Below are 17,686 nucleotides of genomic sequence, written 5' to 3' on the forward strand. Positions count from 1 at the left end.
GGATAGTGACAGCAATATAACAAATTATGGTAAGAAAACCCACAAACATACAGATAAGTAAACATTATTTACTTCACCAATTGCTGCGTAGGCTATTTCTGCAGTGGTCATATCTCTGTTAGCAACTGCCATAGCAGCTAGGCAAGCCCACATGGTTTGCTCCTAAAGTGAAATAGGAGAACAATTATTTCAAATAAGCAGTGATTTAAAATACATTAAAACTGGAGTGCCTGGGTGGCTGACTCGTTAAGCATCTGCCTTCGGCTCAGGTCATGATCCCAGGGTCCTGGGATCAAGCCCTGCATCGGGCTCCCTGCTTGGCAGGAAGCCTGCTTCTCCCTCTCCCACTCCCCCTGCTTGTGTTCCTGCTCTTGCTATCTCTCTCCCTGTCAAATAAATAAATAAAATCTTAAAAAAAAAATACATTAAGGTTACATTTTAATGAAAAAATTAGACATTGCTGAGCATGGCACTGAAAAAACTACTAATTTAATTAATTAATGATGTGGAAATTTCATGTGACTACTTTGTTGAAATATATTAATAACAAATGAAGAAATTTTTTTGAATAAAATTTCTTCCAATTTTCATTTCTAATTATCAAAGATTTATTTTTGAACTTCTGACATACTTTTAAGATAATTAAAGGTTATAAACCCTCCAGGCTTTTTGATGTGGTCAAAGAATGTAACTTACAAGGAACCAGAGAAATAGTGAGGTTCTCAGACAATGCTATTATCGCAGATTGCCATCAACAACTTATTGTAAGGGAAACCATTTAAAAGTCATTTTAAAAGTGTATTCTAAGGACTGCTAAGCCATGTAAAATTAAAAAGTTCTGTGGTCAAATATGCCTGGAAAAAACTAGATTCAACCAAGCTGAGAAATGCTGATCTAAAGTAGAGGTTCTTAACCTTAGGTGTACAAACCATCTGAGGAATTTAAAAAATATGCCTTGGATTCATCCCAGATTGAATAAATTAGAATCTCTGTGGGGGTAAAACTTGGGAATCTGACTTTTTAGAAAAAGTTCCAGAGAAGATTTTATATGTGCCAGTATAGAGAAACTACTCATTTAAATTATAGCTTCTTCAAAAATAAATCACACAGCAATATCTATCCCCTTGTATTGCTTATGTCTTCACTTATTAAAAAGAGACATGATCTCATTTGCAATTTTTCCAGCCTTAGCTGTTACCATTTCTCATCTTGCACAAAGATACGTGTAAACTAATACACAATATATACACAATTAGGGATCTAAAATGTAAAGTACCTTAACAAAGCGACAAAGTCTTACAGCATCTTCCCATTTTGAACTGCTTACATATTCATGGAGAATAGCAGGATATGGTGATATGCTGATGTGAACCAGTGAGCCATCAGCTCTTCTTATAGTTACTTGATTTCCAACAAAACTCACAATATGGGGATTTTTACTAAATTCACTGTTGGAAAAAAGCAAAGTATAATTTATGTTCTCAGCAAAATCTTTCATATATACTAAATTTGGGGAGTTGACCCTTGACATAGATATAAAGTCTCCAAATCTCCAAAATTCACCCCCAAAAAAGTTAACTCCAGGGAGAATGTATATATTTAAATAAACATCCGAATCCAACTTGCCACACACTTGGAGCAAAATAAAAAAGTTTACTGTGGCAAAAACTATTACATATTTGAGAGCTATGCCTAAAAGCATTTGAAATAAGCTTTTTTCCCCTAAGTCTTAGGTAAATTACACAAATGATTTAAAAAATCAGCGCTCATGTTTGAAAGTTTAAACCAATAAAAAATTAAGATGATTCCAAGATTATTTTCTCATAATAAAAAGAGGTGAACTTTAAGAGATTAACTTCTCTTCATTAGTTTAAATACTTTTAAAATGATGCCTCTCTGGTTTTGCTAAAGTTACGAACTGAATATTAAAATGAACTCAAAATAGATTTGAAAGTTAAGGTTTGGAGCTAAGAAGCTTTGTATTCTTATTTTGTCAAGAGTGAGAGATCTTGTTATTTCTTAGAGAATTTAGAAATATATGTTTTTTCTGAAGCCTGTAAAATTAAAAAAAAACCTCTTCAGTAACCTTATATATTTTTTCTATCTTTAATATTAATTTAAAAATTCAATTCTAGAGACACATACAGTCCTGTATGATAATAATTAATAAGTTATAATAATCTGAGAAAGAATAAGGTTGACACATGTTGCATATCACTGAAAAATCTTAAAAATGTCCATATTAAAATCACTAAACCGCACTGAAAAAAACTACCTGAGTTACACTAAAAAACAGTAGGCTTGAAAATTATATTTATATAAGGAAAATTATATCCATAGAAGGAACAAATAAATATAATAGTATTATACAACACTTTCAACTTGACCCCAAAACTTAAATCTCATTAAGCTAGCTTTAGCTGAGCAATTTCGTTGACTGGGTAGAGTGAAAGGTACCTTGCAGGATTGAAATTAGAAGCAAAAACATGACACTTTAGAGTTATTTATCACAATAAACAATTCCAACAGTAAATGTTACCTTGCATCCCTTTCATATAATGTTTTAGGCAAAATGTCTCTGTCCACATAAACCGTATTGGGGTAATACCACACTGTAAATCGAGTATCTTGAAGTCCACAAAGGATATTACATGTATCACTCCATGCCAAAGTATGCACCATTGTTCCTTATTTTAAAAAGAATGTTAATGTACTATTAGTTCCACTATAATAAGTATTAAAAATACTTTAAAAATCAACTGACATACAAGACCCCTTCTAATTCCTGGTAGGTATGACTCTATTTTCTAATTGTATAATGGTGAAAATGTGCAAAAACTCATTTAAAAAAATGTATGGAAATATTTGAGTATTTTACCTAGAACCATTATGTTTTAATTTGTAAGTCTTTCTTTCAATGCTAACGTAGCTGTAGCAGCTAAAGACTTGCTATTTAAGTGGTGTCAAGTAGTTAAGAAAGGTTATAAGACCAAAGCATTATTCACAGATTAATTCAAGTAAATATGCTATTTAGTATAAATATGACAGAGTAGATCTAAGGAAATTCAAAGTAATCAAATTTTAAATGTATTCTAATTATTTTACCAAGTTTGATAATTTGTTCTTCCTTCCCAAATCGTTTCACTGAAGTGATACAGAGATCTCTATTTTTATCAATGAAGGCAATTTTTCTATCATTGGTAAGTCCCTTTTGATCCAGAGCAATTTCCAAAATTTCATTCTAAAATTTAGAAAAAGGAAAATACTCGATTAGTTTTAGTGCTTGACATCAGATCACTTAAATCATTCAATTACAAGAACATTTGTTTATTTAAAGATCAATTAAATATCACTCCCTACTTGGAATGATAAAATGTCCCTGTTAAGTAATTTTAAACTACTGATATAATTCAAAAGCTAAAGCAGTTACTTTTTTTTTTTAATTTACAAGGGAAAGATGCCCCTTAAAACACTATAAATAATGTGTATTTTTTTGAAACTCTGTAAGCTGGGAAACATTTCTTTTTCTTCTAAGATTTATTTATTTATTTATTTGAAAGAGAGAGTGCACCAGTGGGGGAAGAGGGAAGGGGGAGAGAATCATCAGACAGACTCCCTGTTGAGCTTGGAGCTCAACTTGGTTCAATGCGGGGCGGGGGGGTACTCGATCCCATGACCATGAGATCATGACCTGAGCCAAAACCGAGTCAGATGCTCAGCTCAACCAACTGAGCTACCCAGGTGCCCCAAGCTGAGAAACATTTCTATCTGTCCTCCTGTTCTACCTTTAGTAGACAGAGTGAAAGGGTGAGGCAAGTCTGAATATCACAAGAGAGGTCTACTTTAATTAATAAGTTCCATAACAAAATTTACTCTAAGTAGAAAGTCTATGTTTATAGATTTGTAAGAGTAGATTTATGAAAATATCTTATGTTTTTAGGGTTTTAAATTTTATACGTTCTTTCACATTCATTTACTGTGAAACAGGAAACTACCTTGTATTGTAGATACAAGGTACTATACTATACAAGGTACAAGGTACTTTACCTCGTAAAGTAAGTATTCCTATACTTACTTGATAGATGAGAAGACTGAGATGCATATCCATTAAGTGATTTTGCTCAGAAAAACTGGTAATGAGTATATCTAGAATTTAAAATCCAGATTTCTGACTTTAAGATTAGTGTTCTGTCCATATAACAAAGTATTTCTGGTATACTGCATTAATCTTACACTACTATACTAGCTAGTGAAATGAGTTTCCTTATAACTTCGAAATGGTTCAGTGTGGATTCATTTCAACTCAATCCAAGAGGGATTTATTTACTGCTTACTGTCTTAAGACTTGCTAGGACTTTTTTCTTTCTTTTTAGATTTGCTAGGGTTTGTTTTGTTTTTTGAAGGTGTTACAATAGTACCTTAAATGTCCATCATTTGGGCACAGGTTAAATAAATTCTGATACACACATAAAATGTTATACTGTATGGTGGGGAGAAAAGGATTGGGAAAGCACTTTATGTACTGATATAGAAAGATCTCCAGGAATAGTTTATGTGAGAAAAGCAACGTACAGAGTTGTATGTTACATTTTTGTAAAAGAAGGGGAAAAGAACATATATCAGTTTTGCTTATATATAGGCACTAAAAAATCTCTGGAAGGAAAAAGGAGTTTAATAATGGTTGTTACTTATTTGGTAGAACAGAATTATACTGATAAGGAACAGGTGTAGTAGGGAGACTTTTTCCCTGTATATCCTTTTTTATGCTTTTTCATTTCTGAACCTTATGAATGTAATGTTATGTAAATTCAAACTAATAATTACAAAAAGAAGAAAATATAGAGTAACGCTTTACTAGTGGCATTGAACAACAGAGTTAAAAATATATCTAGACCTGAATATATCTCTCATTAGAATAAATAAAATGTGCTCCTTTGTTATTGCAATGCTAAAAATCAGAAACCAATAAGCATCTTCAAGATCTTTTTGTACTGGGGCACCTGGGTGGCTCAGTCGTTAAGCGTCTGCCTTCAGCTCAGGTCATGATCCCAGGGTCCTGGGATCGAGCCCCGCATCAGGCTCCCTGCTCGGCGGGAAGCCTGCTTCTCTCTCTCCCACTCCCCCTGCTTGTGTTCCCTCTCTCACTGTGTCTCTCTGTCAAATAAATAAATAAAATCTTTTAAAAAAAAAAGATCTTTTTGTACTTCTATAGAATTTTTTTTTCAGTTTAACTACAGTGTTGAAACCTAAAGAAAATGCTGGCTAAGGACAGGTCAATGGGAAAACTGCAAGATGTTTAGAAATACAAAACATTTTTATCTACTGATAGGTGCTAAAAGTTTAATCAAGATAGAACATTTTATTGAAAAGCAGTAAACAGCCTGGATAAAGACATATAAGTCAGATTATTTTATCCAATTAATTTGTATATATAGCTTTCCATTACAGAGTTTACTAGTGCTTAGTCTTTCTGACATTTTTAGGCAAAATATGTAGCCTGCACACTGGGTTTAAATATAAAACTAATTTCTAGGGGTGCCTTGCTGGCTCATTCGGAAGAGCATGCAACTCTTGATCTTGGGGTCATGAGTTCAAGCCTCATGCTGGGTTATAGAGATTACTTAAAATGAATTAAATAAATTAAAACTTAAAAAAATAAAATAAAAATAAAGTGGAGGATTGAGGCAATTATTGCAGATAACCCTTAAAAAAACTAAACTAATTTCTATGTTTTTTGCCTTAAAATGAAAACATTAATTTTAAAAAGGAAGTAAGTAGTGGCTATTTACATTAGAAGTAGCTAATGTCCATTACCTTATGAGAAAGAAGCTTGCCATCGCCTAATGGTTTTCCAGTTGATGCCTCAAAAAGGAAGATTACTTGAAAAAAAGTAAAGCATTGTTAATTTATTATATTAGAATTTTTATTGGTAAACTTCAATGGATTATCTTATCCTGATGAGAATTTATTTAACCCTTTGGCCCACAGAGTATCTACCAGCACAGAAGAGCAACAGCATCAAATTCCTACTTATTAATGGGGTCATTTTCTTAGAAAACAGTGGAAATTAATACTTCTTCCTAAAACATATTCCCTAATTAGAATAGTTATTAGATATTAGATATTATGTTGATCCATAAGATCTACAACGGCAAGTCCAAATCTAGATGTAATTTGTAATTTTCAGAACTCTGATTTGGACGAATATAACATCAGACAATCATATTTCACAAAAGAAAAATGTGTCAAGTGTCTACTACTATAATACCAGGCGATGTGTTATGTACTGTTTAGTTCCCTGGGGTCAGTACACAGTTTCCTGTGGTATAATTAGTAATTTGTCTGGTTTTTGTCCTGAGTTCCTGGCAGGGACCTTCAACAACCCTTGGAATTTCCTGAGTGATTAGGAGTGCCTTAGTTATACTAGAGGGGAGACTCTTGGTGAGCCCCTAGATAGCTTCAGAATGGGGGATAGTCATCAGAAAGCCCAAACATATTCAGTGTCCTGACCTCTGGGGATACAGAAGTTGGGGGGTTGGAAATTGAGTTCAATCATGTGGCCAATAATTTAATTAATCATGCCCATGTAATAAAACGCCTATAAAAACTCAGTGTTGCTTCCTCATTGGTGAACCTACTGATATAATGGGAAGGTGAAGTGCCCTGATTTCATGAGGAGGTGCAGAAGTTCTGTGCTCCTTCCCAGGTCTCACCCTATGTGTATCCTTTATAATAAAACTGTAATTCTAAGTATAGCACCTTCCTGAGATCTGTGAATCATTCTAGTAAATTATCCAACTTGAGGGGGCCACAGGAGTCCCTGTATTTGTAGCCAGGCAGCCAGCAAAATGGGTTGGCCTGGGGGCTCCCTGAGACCTGTGGCTAGTGTCTGAAGTGAGGGCAGTCTTGAGGAGAACTTTGCCTTTAAGCCCTGGGGTCTGTGCTAACTACAGGTTGTTAGTATTATAAACTGATTGCAATACACCAGTTAAGGTAAAAATGGAATAGTTGGTGTCAGGAAGGGTGAGATTCACTGGACCAACCCTAACTCACTGAAACACGTGGTTTGGGAAGAGAAAGGATGAAAGAACAGGGGATGAGGAACCTCTGACTCTTAGAGGCAACAGGATCACCCACGATATGGAACAGCTAAGCTGCAATCAGCTGTGAGAGGTAAAAGCTACCTATGGAATTTTGAGATGATGGATCCATCTCCTGGGAAGCTGGCTCACTAGATGCATAAGAAAATGCAAAATAATAAGAAAAACGGAAAATATACAATCCCGTGGTTATTATAATCTGTAATAGGTAAAATGAAAGCAAGAGATGGGCCAAATACAGATTCTGGACAGTCTCAATTACAGCCTCTAGTCCCAAGGCTCTCACTGAAAGAATACGTTGGAGATCCTGATTCTGGTTAGCCTGAGGTATAGGGCCTACCCTCAGAGCCATTGCCCAAGGAAAAAGTTAGGCTAAAACAAATCATGAAAAAGGCAAAAATAATTAGAGATAGACAGAGAGGAGCATCGAGGTCCTCATCCCAGTAAGGTGAAAATCTAAGAAATGGGATGAATAAAGCAAATGTTGATGGGGTAAAAAAAAAATAGAGGTTGGATGAACCAATGGGAATTCCTGCTGGTCCCCCAACATTGAAGGCCTTTAAATAAATCTGCTTTAATCATCCTAGTTTGGAGGAATTTGGAAAGCCAAATGGCAAAATAACAAAAAGAAACCTCACCTCTAATTGCCTGGGGCTATGGTCCCCCAATTTATCAAGATATGGATTGATGAAAGGGCCAGAGTTTCTTGCCTCAACACTCTGCTGGGGACTTGAAGAAGCTTCATATGAAGCAGCTGTGACTCTTTTACCTGAATGTATTATAGGGATGGATATTGTGCCTAGCTGGGAATGTTTCCCCTATCAAGTATTGTAAAACAAAAGGCATGAAAAATCCACCCCTCCAATAATATTAACTGGACATACAAAATGGGAACTAATGAGACTGCCTGAACATGTAGGCCTTATATCAAACGGTACAGAACAGAAGCTGGAGTGCTAATAAAGATACACTCTCTATAAAGCAGTCTTGTGTGGCGTGCACTGGGGCTTATGACAAAAGTCTGTGAGCACCTCCCCGTGACAGCTACTAGAACTCTGGACAAAGCAATTTCCATTTGGAGAAGCAATTACTAGCTTGCTATGAGACATTAATTGAAACTGCCTCTGACTGAAAAACATGAAGTAAGGATATCTTGGGTGATGTCAGAGAAACGCTCTAATGAGGAGGGCAGTTCTGTAATAGAACAGAAATGGTGTGTGCAGGAACACACCACCAGGACAACGCACGGAGTTACACAGCATGTTCATGAGCAGGTCGACTCGCTTCCCCAGGAATGACTCTGGAACCATGTGAGGAGCTGCAGGATTCTAGCATCATTCGGACAGTGCCTGTAAACAGCTCCCAACAGACCAACAAACAGCGGCTTGGCTTATGGATGGCAGTTTCAACATGAACACACGACACTGGGTTGGAAGGCCACCACTCTGATTGAAAAAGGTAAAAACAAATTGGCTCGGTGAGCTGCACTGCATGCTGTTTACCCTTCTGTCTGGACCCTGACCTACTCATAGGCAGTGGCCAATGGCCCGGCCATATGGTCAGGCAGAAAGGCAGTGGAAGACTGGCCTATTAAAAGGGTGCCCTTCCGGGGCACGGCCCTATGGAAATCACTATGGGAACCTGAAGGGTGCCTTCAAGTAGGCCATGTCAATGCCCATCAGAACCCCCTTCCAGCATCAGAAGATGATTGGAATTGACAAGCAGATACCCAGGTGTGCTCACCTGAGGTAGCCACTGGGTTAATGAAGCGAGTGGACTGAAACAATGCAGAGGGGTTGAATCTAGACATATTCTTTTTGCACCTGCAGAGGTACGAAATGCCAACAGGAACTGTTCTGTCTGCCAGCAAGAGAGATTTAGAGACTGCAGATGGGTATGGGGAAGATGCTCTGGGGGGAGTCCTTGTAAATAGCTGGCAAGTCCGACTGACGCCTATAGGCCTGGGGGCTACAAGTGGGTCCTGACAGAAATAGACCCTGACTCTGGGTTGAGCTTTTCTTACCTGGTGGTAGATGCAAAGGCTTAGAGTACTACCAAGGAAGCTGAGCAGAAGGTATTACACTGATTTGGACCATACACTGATTTGGACCACTGAATCACATTTCTTCAGACCAAGGAACACACTCTACAGCCCATCATGTCCAACAATAGCAGAGAGATCCTTTTTGAGAGTAATAGTTTGGTAAAGAATTAGAATGGGCAATGAAAACAATGGTCATTTAAAATGAGGAGAAAGGAAATATAGGCATGAATAACTTGTTTACAAGCCTTCATGAGTGTGTACTGACACTCAACATGAAGGGAGCAAAGGGTGTGTCCACAGTAGGTAAATTCCTCTGCAATTTCAGTGGAAATAGGGAATGGGGGTGAGGAAGATGCTAGTTATGACTATGTAATTATTCCCACAATGAGAGAATGCTTTTATGATGGCTATACTTTTTCCTTCTTTCCCATATCACCTCAACTTTCTTCTTCTTACTACATACAGGGTCTCAGGACCAAGGTTACAACTACAATTATCAGAAGCAGAAGATGATTCCTAGGCAAGAAACTATACTTTCAACTTTTAGGTCAGAATTTCTAAGGACCTGATGGAGTGGGTTGTGCTTCCATTCCAACTGGCAAATATGGGGTTAAATGTGAATGCAGCTATAGTGCCCAGTGGTAGAGACAGCCCACTAGTTCTTTAGAAATGGAGAAAAGGAGAAATAATATCTGAAGATAAAAGAATGACTAAATGGGTATGCAATGGGGGAAATCCAGTATTACATTAATGTTTCAAAGGATTCTCCAAGCAAAAACTGATATTGTTTTTCAAGTATAATTAGCATACAGTGTTATATTTAGTTTCAAATAAATAAATAAAAAGTTAAAACACCTTTAGCCACACTCACAAAAAAAAAAAAAAAAAGAGAGAGAGGGACAGAGAGGACTCAAATAAATCAGAAATGAAAGGAGAAATAACAAGTGACACTACAGAAATACAAAGGATTATTAAAGAAAATAAGACAAATTATCTGTCAAAAATTGGACAAACTAGAAGAAATGGATCAATTCCTTAGCTCAAGTACACCAGATGCCTAAAAAAGTGAAGCCACGGGGCACCTGGGTGGTGCAGTTGGTTAAGTGTCTGACTCTTCATTTTAACTCAGGTCCTGATCTCATGGGTCATGAGATCGAGCCCTGCTTTGGTCTCTGCACTCAGTGTGGAATCTGCTTGGGATTCTCTCTCCCTCTCCCTCTGCCCCTCCCACTTGTGCTCTCTCTCTCTAAAAAAACAATAAATGGGGGCGCCTGGGTGGCTCAGTCGTTAAGCGTCTGCCTTCAGCTCAGGTCATGATCCCAGGGTCCTGGGATTGAGCCCCGCATCGGGCTCCCGGCTCAGCGGGGAGCCTGCTTCTCCCTCTCCCACTCCCCCTGCTTGTGTTCCCTCTCTCGCTGTGTCTCTCTCTGTCAAATAAATAAATAAAATCTTAAAAAAAAAAAAAAGCAAACAATAAATGTTTAAAAATTAAAGATATTAAATAAAATAAAAGATAAAAAGGTGAAGCCGGGGCCCCTGAGTGGCTCAGATGGTTAAGCGTCTGCCTTTGGCTCAGGTCATGATCTCAGGGTCCTGGGATCAAGTTCCACATCGGGCTCCTTGCTTAGCAAGGAGCCTGCTTCTCCCTCTGCCTGCCACTCCCCCTGCTTGTACTGTCCCTCTCTCTCTCTCTGGCAAATAAATAAATAAAATCTTTAAAAAAAAAAAAGTGAAGCCAACAAGAGACTCACTTCAGACCTAAAGACACATGCAGATTGAAAGAGAAGGGATGGAAAAACATTTACGATGAAAAAGGAAGTGTAAAGAAAGCTGGGGTAGGGGCAACACTTATATCAAACAAAATAGACTTTTTAAAAAAAGACTAACAAGAGACAAAGAGGATACTACATAATGATAAAGGGAACAACCCAACAAGAAGATATAACAATTGTAAATGTTAAAAAAAATTGTAAATATTTATGCACCCAACATGGGAGCACCCAAATACATAAAGCAACTATTAACAGACATAAAGGAAGAAATTGACGGTAATACAGTAATAGTGGGGGACCTCAACACCCCACTTACATTAATGGATAGATCATCCAGATAGAAAATCAACAAGGTAACAGTAGCTTTGAATGACATATTGAACCAGATGAATCTAACAGATATATTCAGAAGATTCCATCCAAAAATAGCAGAATCCACATTCTTTTCAAGTATACATGAACATTCTCCAGAATAGATCATATGTTAAGCCACAAAACAAGTCTTAACAAATTAAAGAGAACTGAAATCATATCATGCATCTTTTCTAATCACAATGGTATAAAACTAGAAATTAATCAGAAGAAAAAAATCAGGAAAGAACACAAATACATGGAGGTTAAATAGCATGCTACTAAACAATGAATAGGTCAACCAAGAAGTCAAAGAGAAAATAAAAAAATACATAGAGACAAATGAAAATACAATGGTCAAAATCTTTGGGATGCAACAAAAGCTGTTCTAATGGGGAAGATTATAACAATATAGGCCTACCTCAAGAAGCAAGAAAAATCTCAAACAACCTAACATTACACGGAAAGGAGCTAGAAAAAGAAAAACAAGCAAAGCCCAAAGCCTGTAGAAGGAAGGAAATAATAAAGATTAGAGTACAAATATATGAAATAGAGACAAAAAAAACCACAATAGAACAGATCAATGAAACCAGGAGCTGGTTCTTTGAAAAGGTCAACAAAATTGGTAAACCTTTAGCCAGACTCATAAAAAAAAAAAAGAGAGAGAGAGAGAGACAGAAAGAGAGAGATAGAGAGGCCTCAAATAAATCAGAAATGAAAGGAGAAATAACAAGTGACACTACAGAAATACAAAGGACTATTAAAGAAAATAAGAAAAATTATATGTCAATTGAACAACCTAGAAGAAATGGATCAATCCCTAGAAACATATAACCTTCCAAAACTAAAGCAGGAAGAAATAGAAAACTTGAACAGACTGATTAATAGCAATGAACTTGAATCAGTAATCAAAAAACTTCCCCAAACCAAAAGTCCAGGACCAGATGGCTTCATAGGTAAATTCTACCAAACATTTAAGGGTTATTATTACCTATTCTTCTCAAACTATTCCAAAAAAATAGAAGAGGAAGAAAAGATTCCAAATTCACTCTATGAGGCCAGCATTATCCTGATACCAAAAACAGATAAAGATGCTACCAAAAAAGAGAACTACAGGACAATATCTCTGATGAAAATAGATGCAAAATTCCTCAACAAAATATTAGCAAACTGAATCCAACATTAAAAAAATAATTCCCCACAATCAAGTGGGATGTATTCCAGGGATGTAAGGGTGGCTCAATATTTGCCAATCAGTCAATGTGATAAACCACATTAACAAGAAAGAGAATAAAAACCATATGATCATTTCAATAGATGCAGAAAAGGCATTTGACAAACTACAACAAACTACAACATCCATATAAACTCTCAATAAAGTAGGTTTATAGGAACATAAACCAACATAATAAAGGCCACATAGGAAAAAACCATGGCTAATGTTATTTATTTTAGATAGAGAGCACGTGTGAGTGTGGAGGGGGCAGAGGGAGAGAGAGAATCTCAAGCAGACTCTGTGCTGAGCACAGAGCCCCACTTGGGGCTCGATCTCATGAACCTGAGATCATGATCTGAGCTGAAACCAAGAGTCAGACGCTTAATCAATGAGCCACCCAGGCGGCCCTTGACTCATCTGTGAATATGGTGTAAAACTGGCATTGCTGGTAAGATTGCAATACTAATATTAATGGTTAAATGTATTGGAAATATCTGAGTTAAAAGCCTCCTATCCCTAGTCCACACTGACTGCTCCAAATTTTAGGCATATTCATCATATAGGTACTATTTTTGGGAATGATCCTTTTGCTATAAGGGATCCATGATCAAAGACCAGGAGTGGCCTGTCCCTTGGAATTTCCCGATGACGGGAGTGCCACTGTTTCACTTAAAGAGATGACTCTTGGTGGGCCCCCTTAGCTTCAGGATAGGGGCTGGTCACCAGAAAGACCAAGCACATGATGAGGGGATCAGGATTTTCAGCTCTCCCCCCAACCCTGACCTCTGGGGATGGAGATTAAGTTCAATCGCATGGTCATTGATTTTGGTAATCGTGCCTAATTAGTCATGTAATAAAACAAAAAAGCCTCTGCAGCTTCCTGGCTGGGGAGCACATGGATGTGCTAGGAGCATGACCACTTCAATCTCATGAGAAGAGAGCACAGAAGCTCCCAGGCATCACACTATGTGGATCCTTTTTAATACAACTGTAATCCCATATATAGAACTTTCCTGAGCTGAGGTCATTCTAATAAATTATTGAACCTGAGAGGGTCATGGGAACCCCTGTATATGTAGCCAGTGGGTCAGAAGTACAGGTAGTCTGGGGATCCACCAAGACTAGCAGCTGACATCTGAAGTCAAGGCAGTCTTTTGAAGGACTCTCACTTAACATCAGAGTTGAACTGACATCTCACAGGGGGTAGAAATAGATTATCTACGAACAACTGAGAATTTCTATAAGTAATCAATATTATTTTACAACTTCAAATTCATGGCCTTACTATAGAATATTCAACTCAAAGTTCTACAGTACCAAAATGTTTGGTTTCCCTCAGAATTTCGGGGGGGTTTTTGTTTTATTTATTTATCTTTAAGATTTTATTTATTTATTTTACAGAGGGAGAGAGAGAGAGAGAACAAGCAGGAGGAGCAGCAGAGGGAGAGGGAGAAGCAGGCTCCCCCTGAGCCGGGAGCCTGACGTGGGGCCCTACCCCATGACCTGAGCCGAAGGCAGATGCTTAACCGACTGAGCCACCCAGGTGCCCCTGTTTTGTTTGTTTGTTTGTTTTTAAAGTAGACTCTACACCCAACATGAACTCATGACCCTGAGGTAAGAGTCGAATGCTCTACCGACTGAACCAGCCAGGTGCCCCTCCCTCAGAACTTTGTATCCAGGGTTGTAGAGGTCTCTTAAAAAAAACGGTATTTGTCAGAAACACTTGATTTGGGAGCTTACCTAGCTTCCAGTCTGAGAATTTCCTTGAACTCCTGAGGGAAGTTTCCAGAACTATTCTCTCCATATCCCCAATAAGCCCCTTAATTTTTAGAGTTATGTAAGGAAAAGAATACATGCAAATAATATGCAGTCTGTAAAATAATTACTTTTTACCATTATTTTAGCATTAATTCTAAATTATTTTTCTTTTTGAGAGCTGTTAACAATGATTTCTCTTGCTAACGGATAGCTGGGAGAAATAACTCCCTTATTGAAATGGAGCAGATATTTTGAAATTAAATGTTTTCCATAGATTATCAAGAGTTGGTTTTCAGACAGACAAAACATTTGTTTGGAAACCATGAAATACATACGAAATATTCAATGAGATAATATAAATTCAAAATTTTTGCTATATAAAAATGAAACTTTTGGTAACCTATAACAGCTCAATTTCCCTCCAATTTATCTTCTAAGTTACTTAGCCCTGGTCCTTACCTCACATGCTCTGATTTCAGGTGAATGGGTATCTAGTACTCCTACTACTCCACCTCTACACATTCTTTACCTGTACACTGTCATTCTACCTGCCCAGCTTTCTCCAAGATATGACCCTCTCAACCATCCCCACTTTCTCCTGGACCTTTACCGCACCTTTTTTGTCCAGTTCATCCTTAGTACTACAAACATTTTGAAGTTGCCTTCATTCAAAAAAAAAAAAAAAAACTTCCCCGCTGCATTAATCTCTATTAATTCCTTGCCTCTCTTAATGCTAGACTTCCTGAAGCAATAGGCTTTCAACTTTTACAACTCCTCTCCACCTATTACAATTTGCTGTTCAACCTCACTACATGAGGCAGAGGGTCCTGCATGGATCACCAGTGACCCCCATGTTGCCCATTAAATGAGTCTATTTTCAGTCTTCAAGCATCTACTTTTAGTCTTGACCTCCCAGCAGCATTGAGTGCTTCCAACCATCCTCTTTCTTGAAACTCTTATGCAGGCTCCATATAACAGTTTTCTCCTGATTCTCTCCTATTTTGGACCATCTCTCATTCTCTTTTGCTAAGTCCTTCTTATTTGTTTTAGGTTAACTTTTCACAGTACCTACTTTCCCTGATTTCATCTACTTTCATGACATCAAGCATTATCTAAATAATGATAATAATGATAATTCAAAGTTCTCTATCTCCAGCCCCAGCTTTCTGTGATGTTCTGAGTAGGCCAAGTTGTAAAAATTACAGATTTGTATGGAGGCAGCCAAACCAAATGCTGCCTCTGCCCCCTTCTCTGTTTCACCAAAGGCTTCTTCTAGTCTCAAACATGGCAGTGGTATACAGAAAAGTGTTCTTTCTCTTTTAAAAAGATTGTTAGGGGGGCGCCTGGGTGGCTCAGTCAGTTAAGCATCTGCCTTTGGTTTGAGTCATGATCTCAGTGCTCTGGGATCAAGCCCGGAGTCATCGGCTCCCTGCTCAGGCAGGAGTCTGCTTCTCCCTCTCCCTCTACACCCGCCCCCCACAGCGCTCGTGCTCTCTGTCTCTCTGAAATAAAATATTTTTTAAAAAATTAAAAATAAATAAATAAATAAAAAGATTGTTAGAGGATGAGGGGAATATTGTTGGAGTGTTAGTTTTGGTGATTCTCTTTAAATAATTCCCAAATAACTCCAATCCAAGATTCATCCCGAATGGAGTAATTTTATATGACCAAACATGCACAAGGTTTACCCAAACGAAAAGACAGAAATGGCACGAAAAGACAGTAGTTCCACAAGTAGCCAAAAAAATGAACAATTTATACAGATCCTAAAAATGCTGAAATGTGTAGAACATGATATTTAAATTCCGGAGGATCACATTTCTAGTATATTGATTATTAGCTGTTAGTAAATCTTAGGAATGTTAAGTTTAAGATCACTGGCTATATTCACGGAAGAAATAATGTTGTAACAATAAGTTATGCTTTAAAATTGCTCAGAAAAATGAAAAAGAAAAATACTGTAACAAAAGTTTTAATTAAGCAGGGCATATTTAAAAATTTTGGCTTCCATTAAAAAATGTTTTGGGCTTGGCTAAACCCAGTTTTTTTTCATAGCTATACAAACTAATAACTTTTTAAAAAGATTTTATTTATTGGGGTGCCTGGGTGGCTCAGTCGTTAAGCGTCTGCCTTTGGCTCAGGTCATGATCCCAGGGTCTTGGGATCGAGCCCCGCATCGGGCTCCCTGCTCAGCAGGAAGCCTGCTTCTCCCTCTCCCACTCCCCCTGCTTGTGTTCCCTCTCTCACTGTGTCTCTGTCAAATAAATAAATAAAATCTTAAAAAAAATTTTTTATTTATTTACTTATTTTGAGAGAGAGAGTATGTGAGAGTGGGGGGTGGGGCCTGGGAAGAAAGGCAGAGGGAGAGAGAGACTCTCAAGCAGAATTCGAGCTGAGCATGGAGCCTGAGGCAGGGCTCAATCTCACGACCCTGAGATCATGACCTGAGCCGAAATCAGGAGTCGGACACTTAAGCAACTGAGCCACAGGCGCCCCCAAACTGATAACTTTTTTATAAATAAAAGTGTACCATCCTTTTGCTGATTGTACATATTATAAAGAGATGGAGGTATATGGATAGATTCGTCTACTTCTTTCTATAACTGCAAGTGGCCCTGAACTACGGGAGGCTGGATCTGTATTTTAGTGTTAGTATGTAGCAAAAACTGGAGCTGCAGGCCTGAAAGAGTTGCTTCTAAACATAAGTAACTGCTAACTTCTACTCTCCATATACCCAGACATTTGTTTCAAATAGTCACCCACCCTAATATCATGGCTTATCTGTGCAAGTGTTTGAAGAAAGGAAGTCAAAAGCACTAGTACCTCTACTATTTAATCTGTCACCTAAAGTGGTAGAATACTGTACTTGGTGCAAGAATCCTGCTTATAAAGGAGCTCCCAAATTAGGAAGGAACCACTGGTTTCATATGTGAATGGTCCCCCTTAAAGGAAAATTTCATAGGTTAATGATTATAACTAAGTACTTCAATTGTTTTCTACTGTTAGCATATACCTCTATTTAACCATCAGTGAATACTAGTTTCTTTTAAAAGGAACATAAGGAAAATATTTTCCTGCTCATTTAATATCAGTTTACAATAATAATTTTATTTTAGTCTTTTTGATTTTCTGTTTAGAGCAAAACAGAATTGCATGATTATCTTGTCCAACAATCAAAATTTACGTAAGTAAAACAGGTAATTTACTGGCAGATAAACCTATATTTCTGAAAATGTTGATAATTCTTCCTAGCTCTAAAATTCTATGAATTATCAAAGAATTAAAAAATAATGAAATGTTTCAGATGTGAATTAAATATAGAAAAATTCAGAATAAGGTATATTCAGTGGGAAACATATATACTTTATCACAGCTTTTATCTGAAATATGTGGTGTTGAACAAGAAAAGGACAGACAACTCATAATGATCACTGGGATTTTTAAA

General features: G+C 37.3%; 1 protein-coding gene across 5 annotated transcripts in view; it reads right to left on the reverse strand.

The window, feature by feature from the left end:
* Positions 1-17,686, reverse strand: part of IFT80 (intraflagellar transport 80) — a 124,467-nt gene that overhangs the window by 13,911 nt on the left and 92,870 nt on the right. For 4 of the 5 annotated variants that reach the window (XM_034998132.1, XM_034998165.1, XM_034998140.1 and 1 more), the window contains 5 exons: positions 5,815-5,879; positions 3,106-3,241; positions 2,540-2,687; positions 1,277-1,448; positions 73-162 (listed from right to left, as the gene is read on the reverse strand). In XM_034998132.1, coding sequence (XP_034854023.1) covers positions 73-162; positions 1,277-1,448; positions 2,540-2,687; positions 3,106-3,241; positions 5,815-5,879 — 611 coding nt within the window. The remainder of the gene's footprint in view (positions 1-72; positions 163-1,276; positions 1,449-2,539; positions 2,688-3,105; positions 3,242-5,814; positions 5,880-17,686) is intronic. The other variant, XM_034998157.1, reaches the window with a different exon arrangement.

The sequence above is a fragment of the Mirounga leonina genome, unplaced genomic scaffold, assembly GCF_011800145.1.
Source record: "Mirounga leonina isolate KUSES-001 unplaced genomic scaffold, KU_Mleo_1.0 Mir_115, whole genome shotgun sequence".
NCBI classification, from domain to species: domain Eukaryota; kingdom Metazoa; phylum Chordata; class Mammalia; order Carnivora; family Phocidae; genus Mirounga; species Mirounga leonina.